General features: G+C 35.8%; 1 protein-coding gene across 1 annotated transcript in view; it reads left to right on the top strand.

Moving 5' to 3' along the window:
• Positions 1 to 22,187, top strand: part of RB1CC1 (RB1 inducible coiled-coil 1) — a 98,817-nt gene extending 76,630 nt beyond the window's left edge. The window contains exons 17-23 of the mRNA XM_075213511.1: positions 2,965 to 3,205; positions 5,327 to 5,375; positions 5,643 to 5,690; positions 12,099 to 12,157; positions 16,480 to 16,607; positions 20,007 to 20,077; positions 21,301 to 22,187. Coding sequence (XP_075069612.1) covers positions 2,965 to 3,205; positions 5,327 to 5,375; positions 5,643 to 5,690; positions 12,099 to 12,157; positions 16,480 to 16,607; positions 20,007 to 20,077; positions 21,301 to 21,378 — 674 coding nt within the window. The 3' untranslated portion in view covers positions 21,379 to 22,187. The remainder of the gene's footprint in view (positions 1 to 2,964; positions 3,206 to 5,326; positions 5,376 to 5,642; positions 5,691 to 12,098; positions 12,158 to 16,479; positions 16,608 to 20,006; positions 20,078 to 21,300) is intronic.
• Positions 22,188 to 22,505: the final 318 nt, after the last annotated feature.

The raw sequence follows: 22,505 nt of genomic DNA, 5'->3' as shown, positions 1-22,505 counted from the left end.
CTTTGCCTGGATTACAGGTCTTTTTTTCTTGACCAAGGTAAAAGGTGTTTTTTACATTTTTGTTTCCCTGACTTAAAAACATTATGCACTTTAACATAGGCTTTACCAGATGACGTAGAGAGATTACTATCATCATGACTGATGCCAGCAGCTGCTTGGTGCTCCTGGTCTTCTGTGTACTGCTGTGAATTCATTTTGATAACACAGTATAATGTGACTCCAGATTTATAAGACCAAGCCTGCCAGATCCATTATTTGTATTTCAGCAATGACAATTCGCAATGGAGCAATATAGCTCTCCTGAATGTTACTGGAGACTTTTAAGAACACTGCTGCACCTCCTCTTTCTTTTCTACCTATGACACTGCCCAACTGCACTAGAGACTGCCAAGAACTGTGCTATCCCTTCTGTGTCCCTCTATAAAATGGCGCTGGATCGCATTGGAGGGCGGTACTTATAGGATCCAAAAACTCCCCGAGATCCGACGATGTAACAGTGACGTTTTGCCTCGTTTTCAAATCCGATGGCGCGTGAAAGTACCGAGCCGGCTCGGCTCGATACCCAGATCTGCTAAGTTCGGGTGTGTTCGATTCTCGGGGAACCAAGCTTGAGCATCTCTTATAAAAAGTCAAGTAGTATAGTAATATTTTATACCTTTTCATAGTAAATGAATAGACTGTTAAGCATACATTTAATAGTTTAAACAAAAGTTTGAGTCCCGAATAATCCAACTTCCAGACAGGCTTCAAGTGATGTAGTCAGATGCTTCTCAGTAAAGTTAAGCCCATCATATCTTGCCCAACAAGCATGTCCTTTCTCCTTTTAAAGGACATGTTTACTTCATTTGTACCCACTAGCATACTATACCATGCTCTTTCCTTTGTTCCATTACTTTTACAGGTCTAATACCTGCTGACAATAGGTTTATTTAAGGGTAAGCTGCCACTATACATCTCAGAAGAAAGGGCTGTGGATTTTTGGTGTTTAGATTCTTCTACGCTTTCATTATTTCGATACACTTGAACTTTTGTGGACATTTGCTAGCACCATGAGTGTTTGATAATCAAAATAGTCATCTAATTTTATTAGAAAAACCGTTAATCTTCTATTCCCAACACAACAATTACTAGTGCATACTGTATACATGGTATAAAAACCAGCAAGAGGCTAAAAATTATTGGCACTAAGAAGTAGCCCGTGAAAAACCTATAATACTAAGGTCAGATCATTGTAGCATAATTTGTTGTGTAGAAAATATAATGGAATAAATAATAGTGATGCAGTAAAGGGTTGTACACATAGGAATAATACTATACAATTAAAGACAAATGCCAAAAACAAGTGAAAGGCAAATTTTTATAATTGAAGAGCGTTTTGTGTTAAGGAGTGAATAAAAAGACTTCTGGGTCAAGAAGCAAAGTAGCTGCAGATTCAATAAAAGTAGGAACTACCCAAGATCTATCCACAGCACTGGTGATTTTGACAATAGGGAATGTAGAAAGGTTCTAAGTATGCTTTTTTTATATAAAAATTGATATGGGCATTGGGGAAAATCCAGCACTCATTTTGCACTTTCATCTGTTTAATTTAGGTCTGTGTGAACAGACTATTTGATTTTATAGGGACGACTTGTGTCTATTTTTTGATAAATGAAAGTGCAATTCAGTTGATATCCCACTGAGTATGTTTCCAGGTGAGCTAGCCCTTACTGAGAGGCTTATGTAGCATGCTGACTTCATAAAATGTAGGGCACATTGATTTCAATCATATTCATTATTGTATAAAAAGTTGTAGACTTCATATTATATTAGTATATCGGTTATCTGGATTGTCGCGCAAGCAGTAAAAAGTAAATAGAGACTGGATGGGGAAGTCTTAGTTAGCAGTAGTATGCTATTGAAGTAACCTATGAAATTGTCCAAAGCATAGTAGGTGCCTGCACACATAGAAGACAGCAATTGTGGAACAGAATTCACGAGAATGCACCCTTTTATTTTACTAGGGATTAGAGTTACATTGTGTCTCGTGCATTAGTGACTTGACCTGAATATTGGATCTATCCATACAATATATGTGGGTGACAGTTTAAGGCTTTGTCCACAGAGGTGTGAAAGGTACTGACAGTTAGTTCAGGGATCATTGATCTCTATGTGAAAATGCATTTATCATACAGCTGCATTGTCATATGTTTCCATATATGCCATGCAATTTCAAATATTGATCAATGTTCCATGTACTTTATACATTCAGTTCCATTCACGCACAATTGATCAGAACATGGTCTGCTGTATATTATTATAAACTGTACAAAGCATATTTGTTAAGTATTAAAAAATCATAGTTGCCTGCTCTCTGGGACTGTCCTGGAGACTCCAAAATTAGAGGGGGACCCCTGGTCTTCCAAGAGAGCAAGCATATCTACCAGCAGAGCTTAACTGCCGCAAGGTGGGCAGGGCTTTGTGGTAAATTGCGTCTTGAAGCCCTACTTGCCCACCCCAGTAATTATCTTGTGACAGTCTCTATGTACTGTGTTGGGCGGGACTTGTTAGTGTGATTGAAGCATTATAAAGCACTGTCTACCCCCCTCTTTCGATACCTTGCCTTCGGATTTCTCGGCAGCAAGGTAGGAAATATAGACTAGTAAGTATAACACTTTATTTACTGAAGTTTGGTTAATAATTTGGCTCAATGTTTAGCATATATTCTTGTACACTTTTATACACTACTTATTTTGAAATTATGTCCATGTACTGTTAAATTCACAGTAAAATATGAACAATAAAGTGTAATTATTAAGTTATTACCTCTCTTGCCACATTTACTTGCTCGGGTCACCTGTTGTTTTTTGTTCTTGTTTTTTGGGCAGTTGTGTAGTATAATGTGATATTCTCTTAATTATTATTTTTTTTTTTTTGCAGTATGTATGTTGATATTTTCCTTTGCTTGCTTATGTTGTCCACTAGATTTAATTGAAACACTATCTGGAGATAGAGCCTGTTTACTTGAAGAGAAGAAGAAACTTGAAGAGGAAGTTTGCAAGCTAAGGAGTGTCATGTCTTCAACTCATGTGGCTCTTTCTTCTGAGCCTAGCGAAGCTTCTGCTCCAGACCTTCCTCTGGAAATAAATAGACCCCTTTATGATACCACTGTCATAGATGAAGACAGAATGGAAACCACTTTAGAAACCAGCATGACAGCTGTTCGGTAAGTGCAGTCCGTGGTTTTTGGCTAAACTATTTTAGTGTATTAAACCTTTTACTTTCAGCATTAATGGTAACCTACTGGGCTAAACACAAAAAAGGATATACAATAGAAATGCTTTTCACAAACCTTACACTGTGTGAGAGATCTTTTTATGCGACACACACTGCAAGATGTGTAACAGTAGTTGAAATGCATAGGAAAAGGCTTATATAAATAATACATCCATGTTTAAATTGTTTGCGGTTCTTTTCAGGTTAATAATTTGTTTTTGTTTTTTTCTTTGCTTTGCACTAAGTTAGTAACAATAAACTCTTAGGGGCATATTCAATTAGCTCTTGGAATCGCGGCTATGCGTGGCGGCGCATAGCCACAATTCTGTAAGCTAATTGAATATGCCCCTTCTAATCAACGCTGAAAGCAGTCATGCCAGTAAATACAACTCTTGTACCCAACCTTATTAATCAGCCCAACTGGGGTGAGTCCAAAAGATCTCCAGCGCTTTTCAGAGCAGGGCTGGTAACCTCTGGGAGGTTTTTGTAAAAACTTGTTGTTGTAAACTAATACAAACATTTTTTTTTAGCCTAAGGAACAGAGCAGGCTAATTTTTATCTGCATTCCTTACTGTGTGGGGGACTGCTCGATCATTTGCACTCCACAAAAGGACATGATTTTTGAACAAGCATAAACGCGCCTCAAATACAATACAGTGTGTAATTAAAAACAATTGAAAAAAAAAAAGGCTGGGTATTTATTAAGATTTGGACCCCTGAAATGCCAACCCATTGGTGTACATTTAATAGTTCAGGCTGCCTAAAACCATATTTCACTAGTATACTAAAAGAGTAAAAACACACATACACAATTTTAATTGAACAAGGAATTTGGAAAATTTTGTTTTCACCCTTTTATTTATTAGTCTTTCTTTCCTGAGCCATATCGGGGAGAGGAATGACGTTTTCCACACTCGTCATAGAGGCATCGGCCTGGGGCTGGTTCTCACTACAGTGGATGTGTTAGAAGATCTCATCCATCTACTTATTCAATAGCATGTGGTTTTGAACTGTACTGAAAAGTTTTGCTTCTGCTTTTTCTTAAATACATGATTTGATGATTGGAGCTGGGATGAGACATTTCTGTGCTGGACAGTTTTTTTGCTTTTACTAATATATTAGCTTTTGAAAACAGATTATTCAGAGCTGTGTATATGGATAGGACGGCACAGTAGCACACATGTACTTGTACACATTGGGCTAGATTTACTAAGCTGCGGGTTTGAAAAAGTGGGGATGTTGCCTATAGCAACCAATCAGGTTCTAGCTGTCATTTTGTAGAATGTACTAAATAAATGAAAGCTAGAATCTGATTGGTTGCTATAGGCAACATCCCCACTTTTTCAAACCCGCAGCTTAGTAAATCTAGCCCATTGACTCTACTGCAGAATTCACGTCGCTAAATTTCATGGTTACCATTTTTAAATTATATATGCAAAAAGAAAATTTAAAACAGCTTATCTGGGTTATGTGTCTGCTGTCTTTAGGACTACCTGTCATGGTCCCCTAGCTTGGGCTGCCCCACTGCTGTGTTCAGGGTGGAAAAAGAAGCAGGCTTTCCCAGACCTGGTGCTACATGAAAAATAGCCTCCAGCTCTCCCCCTCTCAATATCCCTGCATTCATGGTCCTGAACATGCACCACCAAATGGCATTTCTGTCTCTAAAAGGGAAAGGCATTCATGTTCCTGAACATAGCTATCTGTCATTTTGAAATAAAATCACTTTGGTTTAGAAGTAGACTAAATCCCTTTTTGTGGTGGAAAATCAAGGTAGCTTTGGCTTGTTTAGCCTTGACTCCATTACCCCTGATGTTAATAAGTTTAAGTAAAAACATAGACTTGTTTGAAAATGAAAGCAGCTAGGTGTGTTATTATATAACACATGTGCGCAACTTTTTTGACTTTATCCACTCTATTCGCTACATCACTAACCTGTAGCCTAAGTTCCATGCATTTGGCACAAGATGGAGCAGCGTATCTCATATTTCTCTATTTCTGCTGTTGTTTATATTATGTTAAAGGTGTTGGGATTTTTTTCAGATCATATTTAAACTTTTTTTTCTTATTTTAGTGATGTTATGTTGTCGGAAGAAAAACAAAAGATAAGACTGCTAGAAAGAGTAAGTAGCCATCGTATTTTTAATACTGAATAGTAAGTGCTTGTGCTATTATCGTTGTCAATGTCAGTTTTACCAATCCCCTCCACAACTATTGTAACTGTTTATAAAGAGTGGTATGAGGCATCATATTACTGAGGTGCTTTTATAGCCACACATAATGGTGTATGTCATTCTGCTAGGAGAATAGATTCCCTTATTACATGTTTGGTATTTTTTTAATGTTAATTTAAATGTAATTACTCAGTTATATTTTGTCTTTATAATCAGACATTGCAGCAAAAAGAAGAAGAAAATAAACGATTAAACCAGAGATTGGTAAGAAATTATTTTTTGGGGATTTTTTTGTTTTATTTTTTTTTTATCTTTTCTTTTTAGAGTATACCAGACTGTGCATGAGAAATATATTTAGTTATTATTGCTCAAATTATACACCCTTGTAAGAGTTTAAAGTGGACCCGTTGCCTATATATCCCTGCATGAGTGCTTCATGCTTTAGTGATGTCACTAGTTCCTAGAGATCCGTTTACTCATGAACTTTGGTTTAGTATACAAATTGGCTGCCTGCTCTGTATGTCTGTAAAGGGTTCACAGTAATGTTAACCTGGCTTCACAAAGGCGTTGGCATTGGTGTTTTCTAAAGGTTTTCTTTTGTATTCTTAGCTAGCCCACATATATTATTAGCATATTGTCTGTTCATCCTGCTCTGTTACATCATCGTCATCAACGATATTTATATAGCACCAGCAAGTTCTGTAGCGCTTTACAATTGGGGGCAAAGACAGTAATAAACAATTCTGGATAAAACAGACAAAGAGGTAAGAGGGCCCTGCTTGAAAGCTTACTATCTATAGGTCTTTGGGAGTCGGATACATGAGATTAAATCTACATATTGCATATTGGTCCAGCCAGATTGCAAAGGTAAAAAGTGATTTGTATGCTATGTGATCCAGTCACACAGCAATGGTGATCTGGGGTCAGAGGGTTGTTGTCTTGTGCAAACTATGTAAAGGGTAACCTAGTGAAGTTAAGAGGGTGGTTGAGGAATATTATAAGCTTGCCTGAAGATGTGGGTTTTCAGACAACAGTTGAAGGTTTGTAGACCAGATGAAAGTCTTATTGTGCGAGGGAGGGAATTCCATAGTGTGGGTGCAGTGCGGAAAATAAGTCCTGTAAACAGGAATGAGAGAAAGTGATGAGAGTGGAAGAGAGACGCAAATCTTGTGCAGGATGGATGTGTCGAGTTGGGAGATATATGGAGACAAATGAGGAGATGTATGTCGGTGCAGTTTTGTTGATGGCCTTGTATGTTAGTAGAAGAATTTTATATTGGATTCTGTAAAAAACAGGCAAACAATGTAGAGAATGACAGTGGCTTAGAGGAAGAACTATTTGCAAGGAAAATCAGTCTGGCTGCTGTGTGCAAAATAGATTTAGGGGTTTGAGTTTGTTTAGGGGAAGACCAGTAAGGAGGGAATTGCAATAGTCAGTGTGGGAGATGATGTGTGCATGAATTTAAAGTTTTTGCAGTGTCATGTGTGTATTCTTGAATTTTTTTTTGGATGTATGTAACATGATTTAGATGTTGATGTGGGGAGCAAAGTTGTGAGTTATGGATCACACCTTGGCAGCGAGCTTGCGGGATGGCATTTATGGTCATGTTGTCAATAGAAATTTCAGGTAGGTATCTTCTGTTGGTGGGTGGGAATATTATTAACTCTATTTTTGAAGATTGAGTTTGAGTTGGTGAGAAGACATCCAAGAAATGGCAGAAAGACAGTAATGCAGGACAACACAGTTGACAATATCAGTAGAGAATAGATAAATTTGGGTATCATTTGCATAGAGATGATACTGAAATCCAAAAGAGCTTATTATTTTTCCAAGAGAAGTGGGTATAGATCGAGAATAGCAGTGGGCCTAGTACTGAGCCTTGAAGGACTCCACTGATAAAGGAAGCGGAGCAGAGGTGGATCCAGAGAAATGAACACTGAAAGAACGATTAGATAGGTAGGATGAGAACCAGGATAGGACAGTGTCTTGAAGACCTAGGGATTGTAGAGTTTGTATGAGAAGAGGGTGGTCAACAGTGTCGAATTCAGCAGAGACATCCAGGAGAATTAGAAGAGAGCAATAGCCTTTGTTTTTAGCAGTGATCAAATCAACCTTGACAACCTTAGTCAACGCAGTTTCTGTGGAGTGTTGAGAGTGAATGTCTGACTGAAAAGATCCATGTCATATTTTGACTATATATAATGTACGCAACGACACACAGCAACTACTGCATACAAATCTACTATATTAAATAGGTGCCCTTACAAGTCATTCATTTTATTAATAAACATTTATCTTAAAAATGACAACAATATTAAACAATGACATTGATTGCTAAATCATTATATTGCCTCTCTGTTACAATGCTTGACTCAACCACTTTTTCTGAGATAATTTCCATATCACCTTTAAATGTCACATTTGGTTAAAAAAACCCTCACAAATCTCTATTAACGATGTTAGGCTCTAAGTCCAAAATAGAAATATAGTGATGCATATGAAAAAGCGTTATGATGACACCTATAAATCTATGTAGAGCTTCTAGGCAAAGTGGTCTTGTTAAATCATGTCAACAATTGGATTTATGTAAAACGTATCATCTCTCTGGCTGTTGGCACAAAATATAATTAGATTACTTTGATGCTAAGTTAGTTTGTAAAGCCAAATGGAGGGTCTGATATTAGCAGATGTGAACCGATTGGCCCGATAGTCGGCTGAAAACACAGTAGTGTGTACCCAGCCATAGCAATTGATTTAATTGTTTAATATTGTTGTCATTTTTAAAATTGTTTATTATTATATAGATGACTTGTAATGGCTCCTATTTAATAAAGTAGGTCTATTTATTAATACATTGTTTCTTATTAGTAATTATCCACAGGTTTATTATTAACATTATTGTTACTATCATTTTGATGCGGCAGTTCTTATGCGCTGTTGCATAGATTATATATAGTCTTTCCAGTTTTTCCTTGGGGGAGTGCATGCCCCCCATGACTGACGGCCTTGATCTACTGAGCATACTCGCCACTGAAAGTTTTTGTATTATTTTTATTGGATTAGTTCTACATGTTTTGTCTTCTCACACACTATATAGTGTTTTTTTTTAATCCTATCTAGCCACTTTCTTTGAGTACAGAGTTTGTTCTGTATTTAAAAAAAAAAATTAATTTGTGTTACATACTCTAGTAAATTTATGTATTTTGTGATTTGCTAGTGATCACATTGCTACTCTATTACACCAGTAGACTACAGAAACAATTGACTGTAAATCTCTATTAAGCCTGTAAAATGTCAGTTTGTTTAAACAAATTATATGTGCTACTAAAACAGTCCTTTAAATGTAATGGTAGACACAGTCATATATGGTAATGGGGTCAACATATGGTACATTATTCATTGTACTGACAGCATAGTGTAGACTTCAGCATCTCGTTGAGCACAAGTTTACATTGTTTTCTCTCTTCCTTCTTTGTACTATATATTTTCATTTATTATGCTAAAATGCTCGTTTTTAGTGATTTTACTTTTTCCTTTTTGTATTGTGAAAACATGTAATGCTGCTTTTATATTATGGGGAAAAAAACATGGAAAACAGTTGCTTCATTTATCTTTACCTTAATTTATTAAGTTCGCCAGTAAAATCTCTTGTAGTCCATTTAACTTTTTTTGTACTTTTTAATTTTCAACGTAAATAAAATCTAAATAATTCAAAACTGTATAAAAGTAGTTTCTTTTTAGGAGGGATAACATTATTACACAGTGTAAAAAAATATTAAACTTTAATAACTGCATAATATTGGAAAACAAATTCTAACAATGTCTATTTAAAAGGAATCGAGATAAAGTAGGGGAGAATGAGGGAAGGGAGATAACCCACAGGTAATAAAACAAAACAAGTTGCATTGAGGGAAACAATACTTCCTTCATTATCCAACGACCCCATGCAATCAGACAGACCTGATTTTTTTTTTGTTCAGAATGCGGGGGAGGGGGGGTTGGGGGTTGTTTTTTTTAGTATGTCACATTGTTTGATGTGGCTACACCTAATATATAGGGAGGTCACTATTGCAGATTTTTTGGTTAAATTGTGGTAGGATAACAAAGTAGAAAGACCAAAGGATTTTTGAAGCTTTGAGCTTCAAGTATTAAGTTGAGAAGTCAATGAACATTGTCCCAAAATGTTAAATGGTACCCTTCTGCCGCAATTCTCCCACCACACTGGATCCAATGTACTAAATATAGTAGAGTTTATTTGGCGTATATTACCATGAATTTTAACTATTAATGTACACATCTCCAGCAACCTGACATGTAGTTGTCAAAGTGGATAATAGTATAAACGTCATGGAAATTCTGTAAAAAAAAAACCTGGGGTATTACTATTGTAACTATGTACTGAGTGGTTAGCTTCATATCCATTGGTTCACTCTCCTCAATGCATCCTTATGTACAAATTTTCCTATGTCTACAGAGAAAACATAAATAAAAGCATTGGTTATTTTTAGACATAGTTTAATTATTATACTATGGTGTATCTTGCAGCCGGATAATTATGCATAGGCATTTTAATGAACAGTTTTTTTGTCTATTTGTAACTTAGTCTTATTCATACATTCTACCAGACATCATCCTAACACATGGACAGTGTGATTAAGTTACATTTTTCATAGTTTGCTTATGTGAAATATTGTGTGTTTTGCATTTTATGTCAGATTGATGAAACGCTTTTTATGCCAAACGTTTCATTAAAGGTGCACCGATCTTTCGTTTTTACAGGGACATTTATTAAAACTGGTGTACTGGAAAAAAGGTGCTGTAAACTATAGATATCATTCCGATAGTAGGTTTTATTCTCTAAACAAGAGAAGAAAAACAATGTGATTGTGAGCTCTGGGTTACAGCCCTAAAGAGACTTCATACTGTGACAAAACATTTCAGTGGTTTCTAGTATCTCTATATATCATTGACGGGAATATATTATTCAGTCTTTTGCTTGTATGTGAAACACTGTGGCTGTGAGGCAGATGTGGATAAAATGTATAACTCCATGAGACAAACCCATTACTTATTTGGATCTTCTATTGAGCCACAGTTCTTGAAGAACTAGAAAGTAACCCAGAAAGCAAAGAGCCACCAGTGTATTTGTTGGCACCACCTTACCAGCTACAAATGACTAGTGTACTTTTTGTACCTTCAGTTGAAGGTTAGACTTGATTTGTACATATTATGAGATGTTCTTGCGCTCAGGAACAACATATTAAGTTTTGTGTTTATTATATAATATATACTTTTTAGTCCAAAACACATACATGACAATGCCTCTCTTTGTATCATCGGCTTAAAGACTTAACTGTAATCTGTTTTGTTTTTTTTTTTGTTTTTTTGCAAGCTCGCTGTCACGCAAATTGTTTCTTCCTTTAATCATAAAAATATGTATACATTCTTCCCTAAGGAGATATGTGAATCTTGTATCTCTAAGTGCAAAAGATCTAAATGTTCTTGACCTCTTGTTGGAATGTATTTAATTCTGTTCCCGTGCTCTATTCCATAAATACTTCTCAATCTCATACCTTATTACATAAATATGGGAACGCATGACAAATATGTCTGTCATTTTGAACTAGAATACTAACAGAAGGGGAAAAATCATTATTTGAGCATTCTATAATTATGACTATGGAATTGTCAAATGATGCCCATTGGTTGAGGTTTTCCACTGTCATCAAGGTCGCTAGGTTAGAATAGAATTAGAAAAGCATTCAGGTTTGTCTGAAAAAAACATCTGAAAAGATTCAGATGTCCTTTTAAAGAAAATGTATCATCAGGATGGAAATGTTCAGTATGTTGTGCAACCAGAAATCAAATGAAACCTTGAAATATATTTCAATGAAATAAAAGTTTATAGCGCTTATTAGCTTTAATTTTTTTGTAATTATTGTTCTCTTCAGTATTTTGTGTAAGCATTGTTGTTACAGCTCTCAGCTGAGCAGTTTAACTTGAGCATGAAAGCTATATACCAGCAGCATATTAAAGAGGAACATCAGGACCTTAAAGTAAAATTAAACATGCAGTTTGTGCCTTTTGCTAATAGGAAATGCTTTGTAAAATATAGCAAAACATATTGGACAAACGGTAGCCGTGTAGAAATCTCTAGAGAGATGAGTAAGCTAACAATCGGAAAATTACTTATAAAAAATATTACCCATAGCATGAATTTCCTTTGAAGATCTCTTAAGTGTAAATCTATCAAAGAAAATAATTGATGTTATATTATTTCTTTCATTATAGATTTTACATAGAGCTTTGAAAATAAATTTGTTAATAGCAGCAAACAAATATTGCATATTACAATTCTAAGAATGTCTCAGTCTTCTACAGAATGTTTCAGGAGCAATCAAAGTCAACTAAATTTTAAAGAATTTGTAATACTATAAATAGATATGTTATGTATCCTGTGTGCATGCATATAGCTTGAAGAAATAGTCTCCAGTAGAAAAGGTCACATATAGGCTGACGTGCAAGAGCGCTCTATTGGTGCCAGTTGCACTGCAAATAACATATGTAAATAGCCATTAGCAATGACTTCCGTCCCAATTACAGCGCTAACAAATGAATCATGTAGTTGCAAACTTAAACCTGATATCTTTTTCAACTTTTATTCTGTTTTAGATGTCTCAAAGCATGTCTTCAGTTTCTTCAAGGCATTCAGAGAAAATTGCAATTCGAGAGTAAGTTATTTATATTCATATTAAAAAGTGGGCTTTCCAGTTTTGTTACCTGTTGTATTGAAAAATGCCCTTATTTTTTTATTTTTTTTAAATATTCGGTTTTTGAGGCCCCTGCCTATTCATGACGTAGTGGCAGACCTATACTAGTGGATGTCTGAGGAGAGTGGATTAAAGCACAGCACCAATCAAAGCAGGAACTAAAGTCTCTATTCACTGGGGGGCATGAAGGATCATCTAAGAGTTTACCAAAGTTTCCCTGATCTCCCAGTCTCGCTCTCCGTCCTTTGGAACAAGTATAATGAAGATCCAATGAGTATATGTCAGGATTTTTGAACTATGATTGCAGCTCCCTTGTGTTGTCTCACGGTGATTTCTAAGATTAGCTAGATTAGTTAGAGACCCTTCAGAAAAGTTTGTTAGTGGGAGGTGAAAAATAGGACCAATGGGCTGTTTAGAGTGAGACAAATTTAACGTAAATCTGTTTTTTTGTGTTTTTTTTAGAAAATGAAACCATGCATTTTATATCTTAGGATAAATCATTTTATTCTTTGCTCTAATATAAATTATAAATCTGTATCTATACATATAAATCTATCTGGACCATAAGGATACTTTTTCTATTTAAATGTATCTTGTTGTTTTCAAGGTGAACGCTCTATGAGCATGTGCTTGACAGTTCTGAGTGCTGATTGTCTTTTTGGGATTACCAGGGGCAACAGACAACACAACATTCATGTATCTGGTGTCACTGACACTCTGCAGAAAACTGTTGCCATTAGGTGTTTGACTGATGTCTGGCACATGGCACTGCCTGCAAAACCTAATATGTAGGCTGCCTTATATAGGAGCTTGTGGGAGTGAAAGTTATTGATGCGGCTTGTTCAATGCAGTTCCAGTAATGTAAGATGGGAGAGGGATTGGCCATGGTAAAGTAGCAGGCTTGGTGGACCAGACAGTGTTGGGGCACTGTCGAGTATTAAAGGGGTGGGAAAAGAGACCTTGAAGGGTAAGATGGGGCAATTTTGAATAATCATTTCACTCCGTGTTATAGGAGGGAAAACTCTTGGTAGATCGGAAACCTTGGATCCACTATGTTTCAGAGGTCTTGGTGGGGTATTATCTTGCTGGATGGGTGCTGAGACCTGTGCTGTTCTGGGCATACCTTGCCCACTGCTCCCATGACTCCCATGCAGGTGAACCCCTTCTGACTTGAGGTCTGTGACGTTCTGGGAATACCCTGACAACTATTCCAATGACTCCCGGGTGGGTAAACCACTCACTGGTGAATGGGTCCAATGCATGGTGGAGGAGGAGAAGGATAGGCCAGAGAATGATAATCTGGAGGTTTTCCTGTGGAAGTAGTCAGATGTGGCGTTGGTTATCCTGGTAGGTGGGCCGGATAAAGTTGGTGGCCTCGTTAGGAGTTCAGGGCTAACTTGGAAGACTCCCAGGTCGTAGAAGGAAAATCTGAAACACCAGGTGGGTGCAAGGAGATCGGGGAGGCTGCAGAGGCATCAACTGGACAGAAGTATGTTAAGGCCTGAACTGCGACCTCGAACTAGGGCTCAACCAAAGAGGAAGAGAATCACTGAGACTCTTCTGTAATTTGGGGCCAACATTGGTCCCGGACTCCCAAAGGACTTTGGCTGGAGGCTACTGCTACTTGTGCAGCTATGTGACTGGCGAAGTGACAGAAGTCAGATGAATTATGGAATCGAGGATGGGAGCTCTGTGAACGAGCAGACATCTTGGAGCGATCTTAAAATTTGGTCTACTCGTTAATATGTACCTCAGTATGTTTTATGTAATGTATTAGACTTTGAATTCCTAAAGTAACCTTACAATTTAATTATTATTTTACAATGACTAAACAAATAATTTTTGCAGAGTAAATTAAAATACTTTTCCATTCAAGTGGTCCCATGATTCTTTAATTGGCCCTAACAAGCTCTCACATTGTTCACTCATCTATTAAAATATGTTTGCTTGCATGTAGAACACTTTGGAGTAGGTCTGTTCGGTGATATTGTTAGCTGAACACATTTCTTCTTGTTGAGATAGTTAGCACAGTATGTAACATAATGGGATGACAACGTTACATTTAAAAGTAATATATACAGTTATGTTTTAAGTTTCTGGTCTATAAATAAGCCATTAAACTGCATGCAAGACTTGAAGTTTTTATTAGGAAAAATAATTGCTTGTACAACTGAGGCCACCATACAAATCCTAAAATATGTGTACATGGGTGAATATTTACAGACCCATGTCTTAAAATTTAACATTGTTTAGAAAAAGCTCAACTCTAAATTGATTGATTTGAACGCTTAGTTTTTGCATACTGCCTTTCACACAATAGAACTTTCTAACTGCTTTGTAAATCACATTTGGGAAGTGAAGAGAGTAAATTTGACTTTTTTTTTAATTTTGTAGAACTATTTTTTTAAAAAAAAAAATATTGCTCATACCTTAAGCAGTATTTTAAGCACCTAATTTAACTTGATGAAGAAATAATATTCACACAAACCTATTTCTAGATCTTAGAAACATGAACAATGTTAGTTTTTAAAATATAACTCCTGGGATAAATGGCAGATCTATAAAACCTGTGTAGTTATTGCATGAAAATAATAATCTGTTCTGTTGTATAGATTGATACTGTTTCTTTTAATTGCTGTGCATAATTTTTTTTATTAATGTGCTATTAATGCAAGTCAGAATATATTTTTTTGTTAAGTTTATCCTCTGTATAATATTTTTAATGCATGGCAGTCCCTTCTTGTAGCCTCCAGTTTTTCACATGGACAGTTCCTTATTTACATAGTACTGTATTTTGCCTATGACTTCATATATCTACATATACAGTCAGTATAGGTACACCTGTACACCTGCTCGTTACTGCGAATGTGTATTCAGCTAATCATGCAGCAGCAAAACAATGCTTACCAGCATGCAGGCATTGTCAAGAGATTCAGTTGCTGTTCAGACCATACACAGAATGGGGAAGAAATGTAATCTAGGTGACTTATGTGGAATGATTGTTGGTGCCAGATGGGGTGGTTTGAGTATCTCAGAAACTGCTGATCTTCTGGATTTTCACGTACAACAGTCTCTAGAGCTTACAGGGAATAGTGCGCAAAACAAAAAACGTCCAGTAAGTGGCAGCTCTGTTACCACAAATGCCTTGTTAATGAGAGAGGCCAGTGGAGAATGGCCAGACCACTTCAGTCTGACAGGAAGGCGACAGTAACTCAAGTAACATTGTGTTACAAAAGTGGCATTCCAAACCGCATCTCTGAATGTAGAGCACATCAACTCTTGAAGAGGATGGGCTTCAGCAGCAGAAGACTACACTGGATTCCACTCTTGTCGCTAAGGACAGGAAACAGGCTACAGTGGGCATAGGTTCACCAAAACTGTATAGTTGAAGATTGGAATAACGGCACCTTATCTGACCAATTTAAATTTCTGCTGCGACATGCGGAAGACAGGGCTAGAATTTGGTGTAAACAGCATGGATCCATCTGGCGGTGCAGGGTGGTGGTGATGATGGTGGGGGGGGCACCAGTTAGACCCCTTTAATACCAGAGTCTACCCCAGTATTATTTCTGACCATCTGCATCCCTTTATGGCCACAGTCTACCCAACTTCTAGTGGTAACTTCCAGCAGGATTACGCGCCATGTCACAAAGCACACATCATCTTAAGTTGATTCCATAAACATGTACTCCAATGACCTCCACAGTCATCAGATCTCAATCCAGTAAAGCACCTTTATGACATTGTGGAACTCGAGATTTGCAGCATAAATGTGCAGCCAACAGATCTGCAGTAATTATGTGATTTTATCATTTCAACATGGATTAGAATTTCTAAAGAATGTTTCCAGCACCTTATTGAATCCATGCCACAGAGAGTTCAGGTTGTTCTGTGGGCAAAGGCGGGCCTCCCCTGTAATACAAAGGTGTACCTAATAAAGAAGTCATTGTGGGTATACATCAATGGGAACAGTGACATATTCAGTTGGTAGAGCAAAATCACATGTTGATGGTAGCAGTCTCATTTTAATCTTTGGCAATGGTTCTACTACCTGTGGGTATATATTTAAAATAGTGATAAAGGTTCTTTAAAGTATTGGATAGAGTCTAAATCAAATGTTGATTCTCTGATGAGTTTGTGTTGTTCTAGAAGTTTAAAAATGTGATAGGCAACTATAAACTGAGCAAATGCCTGATCCCCAATAACCACATCATTAACTCTTTTATATTAAAGTAATTGCGTGAACTGTGATGTTTTAAATATGTTTCTTTTGTTTTTTACAGCTTCCAGGTTGGCGATTTGGTACTTATTATATTGGATGAACGCCATGACAATTATGTGTTATTTACAGTCAGCCCAACATTGTATTTCTTGCATTCAGAATCACTGTCTGCATTAGATCTTAAACCAGGTGAGTGTTCTAAGTGTCGTGTATATTCAGAGATCATAGAGAGGAGGGATTGTTAGTTTATTTTTTTTAATTCTAAAGCGTTGTGTTTTTTTTAACATAAAAATTCTGTAAGCGTCTTCCTCTTCTCAGCATTAAAATATCTGTGTAAATTTCTTCCTGCTTTGCTTCCATGTTTTCAATTCCATCTTCTGTATAAAGCACATTCTTAAGTGCTTTTTGCCAAAGAGCAGGAATTAACTTTTTCTCTCCCTTGGTATGTCTTCTGTATTATTTGCAAGCATACACTTGGGTTCTAAATTGCATATGTATTTCACATTACAGCAAAATAACTAGCTACAGTTTATAGCAATATTTTAAGCCTTCAAGTGCATGACAACATCCAGCACATTTATCGATTATGCTTAACTTAAGGGAAATTTAAAGGGGGAGGGTAATAAACATGCTTGAAGATGTGTTATTATAAGAGGTTGATGTGTTGCTGCAGGAGAGTTGGGGGGTTGCTGTATTTGAGAGAGAGAGGAGTTATGTTACTAAGAGGTGACTGCTAGGTGGGTGTTGCAATAGAGGGGATTGGTGGCATTGTGTCACTAGTTGAGGAATGGGTTACTACAAAGGTGATTGGAGGATGGGTTACTACTGAGGTGAGAGGGAAAGAGTAATGTGGCTCTCAGACCGAAATATGTTGTGCATCCCAGATATGCACACTGCAATGAACTTTACACCCATTGTCCAACATTTTATGAAAAGATTTAAACATTTTTTTTTTTTTTAGAAGTTACATTTATCAGATACATCTTATAGACAAAGAAGGAAGGATAGTTAGGTCTCTGAAAGTAGGAGCTGATCTGGTTTTTACCAAGCTCCAGAGCTGGAATCGGTGCCGGCATGCTGGAGCAGAGCTTAGATCCCACTGGAGCAGGCTCCGGAGCTTGGAGCGGCAGCACAGCTTCTAGAACCCCTTTCTGCTAAACTATTTTGCTCAATCTACAGTATTACTGAGTAGCAAATTATAATTTGCAACCTCTTGAATACAAGTAATACTTCTAAAATTATGCTAGAAATATAAATAACTTTTAGTGCTTCTAACAGGTTGTTTAATCTTGCAAACAGCAAAGAGTTTGTTTTGTTTTTTGTTTTTTTATTAGTTTGGAGCTTGATTATTAAAATGCTGTGGTCTTCCAAGCACAAACATAATATACTCTGCACTTTCTATAGATCCCCTGACCATAGACACTTCATTTCCCAAATTTACTAAAGGATAAAGTTACACTATCGCAGCCTAGTACACACAAAGATTTATGTAGAAGAACGTACGCGTGTGTCATTATATGTACTCATTTTTCCGTTCACACTTTTGTGAACAGATTTGGTAGAGGGACACTGCTAAACGTTGATCTGTGATACTTCTCGACCTGCTTTAGAATAGATGTAAGCAAACCCGGTAATTGGTAATCAAAGACAGTGAACAAAAGAAAACCTTGTTTCTTTTCTCACAGCTCTTCAAGTTGTAATTTATACTTCTTAATCTGTTTTTGTTTATAAACTGGAACTTTCCAGAATATTTTCAATTGAAATGGGTTCATCTCACAAGACAAAATGTTGGCATGGAATAAAAATCTATGTGGCCTGTTTTTAATGTGCAAAACTCCCTGTCCTTGGAAGTCTGCTCATTATGAGTCAGCAAATCTCACAGTTTCAAGAATCCAGAGGCATCAACTACTACTGCAAGATAACTATAGATATGCTAACAGATTAGTAAAGTTGATCGTGAAGCGGCCAGTAAAGTATATATTATAATATCTATGGGTAAACCCCACATCTGTATCTCAGTTGCTGATTAGCAACAACTAATCTAGTTGTATGTCTGTATAGATGATACAGCCTCATTTAGAGTTTTAAATTGCACACACAGGAAATGCAATGAAAATATCAGATTATTTTCTTTAGGTTTTAGTTATTTTATTGATACTTCTCACTAAAGGTACAGTATCCTCAAATGTTCTTTACTCATGTAAATGCTCTAATTCAGTCATCACTCTGTATATATAATATACTTAGGCCCATGTAAAAGATTGGCTGCTGCTAATCAGTCCATAGAGGACCAAAAATGCAAGTTTCAAAAGTGAATATTCATTTTTATTTATTGCTGTACTCCAAAATGTTGGGGATGGGATCCCCAGAGCTTTAATAAAATTGTATCTTGTTAAAGGGGCTCCGGTAGCCCCAAAATGTAGAATTACATGGATTAAATAAAATAAAGATTCACTTTTGACAATGGACCAATATTTTGTTGATCTTTACTTAATTTTGTCTAGTACAAATGTATACGCTAGTCATAGTTTTGTCTTTGTGACTGCCTCCTCTTTGCCTGATCTCTGATAGTTTTAAAGACAGACAACTCTAACAGTCAGGCTGACAGTCTGGTGGGAATGGTTATGTAGCAGCTGGAGAAGAACGTGTTACCTATCCCTGTTCTGGTGGATGTACAGAATCCTTGTATGTAAACTGGAAATTCATGGTTTGTTTTCTCTCCGATTCTTCGGGAGTTTTAGAACAGACATGGATTTTCTGTACTCTTTTATGGTATAAAGGATTTTACGCAAGCATTATGGTCTTTCAGCAACTGATGTGCCCGTGTTTTCCTTTCTGTGCTGCAATGCTTTTAAATGTTGGCTTTATTTCCATGCACTAAAATATTACAAAGGTGTTCAATGCAAATTACATGGTTAATCATGTAATACATTAAGCACTTTCAAACAGTGCTCCTCTGATGAGGCATCAAAATGACTCTTGCAGAAAAGATGTATGATTTGTTGATGTTCTGAGGACGTAGTATTAGCTGCGCATACTTGTGTGCCAGTTCTCAAACATTTTAACTGATTTGAAGCTAATATTTAGAATATAAATTCACATATTTATCGAAGGACATTAAATTTCACAGCTTATGTCTAAACTGAGGTAAACTAAATAACATAAAGCAGCAGGGGCTAACTCGGGCAATTGTTTAACTAACCCTAAAGGTCGTTCGAACATAAACTAATTATATTTGAAAGATCTTGACGTTCTGTGCGCTCTCACTGACTTCTGTGTTTTGCCCTAACCTTATAATATGATGGAAAATTAAAGAGATTTTGGAAAGCTCCGTATTGTAGAGTAAAATATATGTGGATTGTATGAAATATCCTTTGTAGGTAATAAATAGATGTTAGTGGACAGGATTCCATTAAAAGTTGGTTAAATGCTGTATGTTTCTCAGGTACTTGTAGCCACAAAATGTTTTGGGGACCCCCAGTTGAACCGCCATGCTCTAGTGTAACAGGGCAAATCTTGATTTTGACAGAATAAAACAGTTAATGCTAACCACTTTATCTTTATCTTTTTTCCCTTTTGTTTGTATAGCTTCTGGTTCATCTAGAAGACCGTGGGTTCTTGGAAAAGTGATGGAAAAAGAATATTGCCAAGCTAAAAAGGTAACAATATAAATAACTTTTGTTGTAATTTGTATCACACTTGGTCCTTGCTGTAATTGTATAGGCTGTGACATATTGGGGAAAACATAGAGAATGTGAACATAAGACCAATACTGTATTCGGGACACTTGTGTTTAGTGTTCTTCCCGAACATACTTATGATAAAGATATAGGTCTCCATACACACACTCTGATTTGAATAGAGAAACAAGATACCCGCATATCAATTAATAGGATGTTAAGCCAAATTTATCCCATCAAAAGCAGACTAGCATAGTGCAAACTTTGGGGTAGGACAAAAATAATAATTCCCTCATTCGGCTTACTAGGGAAGTTCATATTGTGCAAATTACTTTCTTAGTCTTGTATTACATCAAGAAAAACACTACCTTTGTATTTTTACTGTATTAATATAAACATAACTAATGAAGGTACAGTTGTTTTTGTATTATTATAAACCATTGTGTTTGATTCTATGCCTTTTGGGAATAGACTGACATTGTCATATTTAAATTGCCATATAGCCCACTTGTTATTCTTAGTTGTTTGGCCCATATGTGTCCACAGGCCATATTTAGGCAGAAAGGTCCAGCAATTTTATAAACTGAGTCAGTGATCCAATCAGCCCACCGAAAAAGGTTATTGCAATGTTCTAAAATATAAAAGTAACTATGAGAAAACATATGCAAAGTGTACATTTTATTATTTATATCTGTTTTTTTGCTGGTAAACAGAAACCCCTCTATATGCTAAATTAACCCAAATATAAAAATGTGCTTTATTAAGAAGTTGAAAAGGGATTCTTGGCAAAATCATGGAAATGGGTCTGGCAAATTGAAAGGGTTTAAATAGAATAGGTGTGAACTAATAATGTTGCAAAACATATTTGCCTATTTTCCCTGGAACATAAAATTTGCTAAATTTTGTGTGTGTATGTATGTATATGTATGTATATATATATATATATATATATATATATATATATATATATATAATCTGATTACTTGCTGTACGTGTTACCATTTATGTGAAATATAGTTTAGCCGTAAATGATAATGGGTTTTTGCAAAGGTTACAAATATATATTTTACAAAATCCAAATTTGAAGCACTGGATATAGCACATTTAGTAACTTTTTAAGAGTTTGTTACTTGTATACTAAATGTCTTTTTTAATGCAAATTATAATTGTAAATTTACATTTCTTGTGTTTTTTTTGTTTAGGCTCAAAACCGGTTTAAGGTTCCGCTGGGTACAAAATTTTATCGCGTCAAAGCAGTGCCATGGAACAAGAAAGTCTAAGCTGCCCACTAATCTTACGGTCACACGTTTATGCCTTGGCTTATTCTACCATACCTATTCATAGCCCAAACAACTTGTTGTGTAATTACTTTTTTTAAGGGTTATGTTTTAGAATAAAAAAATCAGATCAGAGGATTCTGCATATCTGCCCCAGTATTTTTTTTTAATAAACTACTTAGAAATGTGGACCAAGACAAGTTCATTTTTTCAAAGGGTATATGATATGCATCATGTGTTTTTTTTTTTTTTTTGTTTTGTAACCATTCTTTCTGCCTGTTAAATATAAATTAGCTTGTACTTAGGTGTTTAATGTTAGTTACCAGCATTTGTCTCTTTGTGAATCACATTTATCTAAAGTACTGGCACTCTTCAACTCGTCCTTTATAATCTGTATAGATTTGACAGCGAAAGGGAGTGAGTGTGTATGGCATGCAGATAATCACCATTTTCTTTCATATGAGTTTGAAAAAAGTATGATATCTATTGGAATTTGTATATTTACTTAAATATGGCTTGTTAAATATTAATAGGAAAAAAATAAATACAGAAAAAATATATAATTATACTGGCTGGTCACTGCAGCTTTCCAATGCACTTTTGACTGAATTATTTAGGACATAAACTGTGCTGAAGCAACCCCAGCCATATGGAAATCTTTTATGTTAAATAAATCATATTGATAAAATTGTATTTTATGGTTGAGTTTCAGGCAAAATAATTTCATTGTATATTAACCATATTTAAGTAACAGATTATTGTATTGCAAATACATGTAGAGTTTTAAAACAATAAAGATTTAAAACTGTAAATGTTTGAAAATTGGTCTTTTAAAAAAACATGTATACTGTACATATAATAAACACGTTATTATAGTGCATTATTTTATCCATGCATCTAAGTTATGTGAAATGTTATGCTCTAGTAATGTTTTCCAATAAAACAAGGGGAAAATTGTGAATTTTGTTTTGCTATTTGCAAGTTTATATTTTACAAAATAATTTCAAATATGAAATGAATAAATGGACTGTTTATGGGATGTGTTATGTGAATGTTATGGGTAAAACATTTTATATTAAGGCCATGCAAAAGATAAATAATGTAGATTGATATATCGGACACATCATGGG

The sequence above is a fragment of the Mixophyes fleayi genome, chromosome 5 (genome assembly GCF_038048845.1).
Source record: "Mixophyes fleayi isolate aMixFle1 chromosome 5, aMixFle1.hap1, whole genome shotgun sequence".
Classification (NCBI taxonomy): domain Eukaryota; kingdom Metazoa; phylum Chordata; class Amphibia; order Anura; family Limnodynastidae; genus Mixophyes; species Mixophyes fleayi.
Note: the sequence above shows the minus strand (reverse complement) of the source record. Positions and strands in the feature narration are given on the sequence as shown.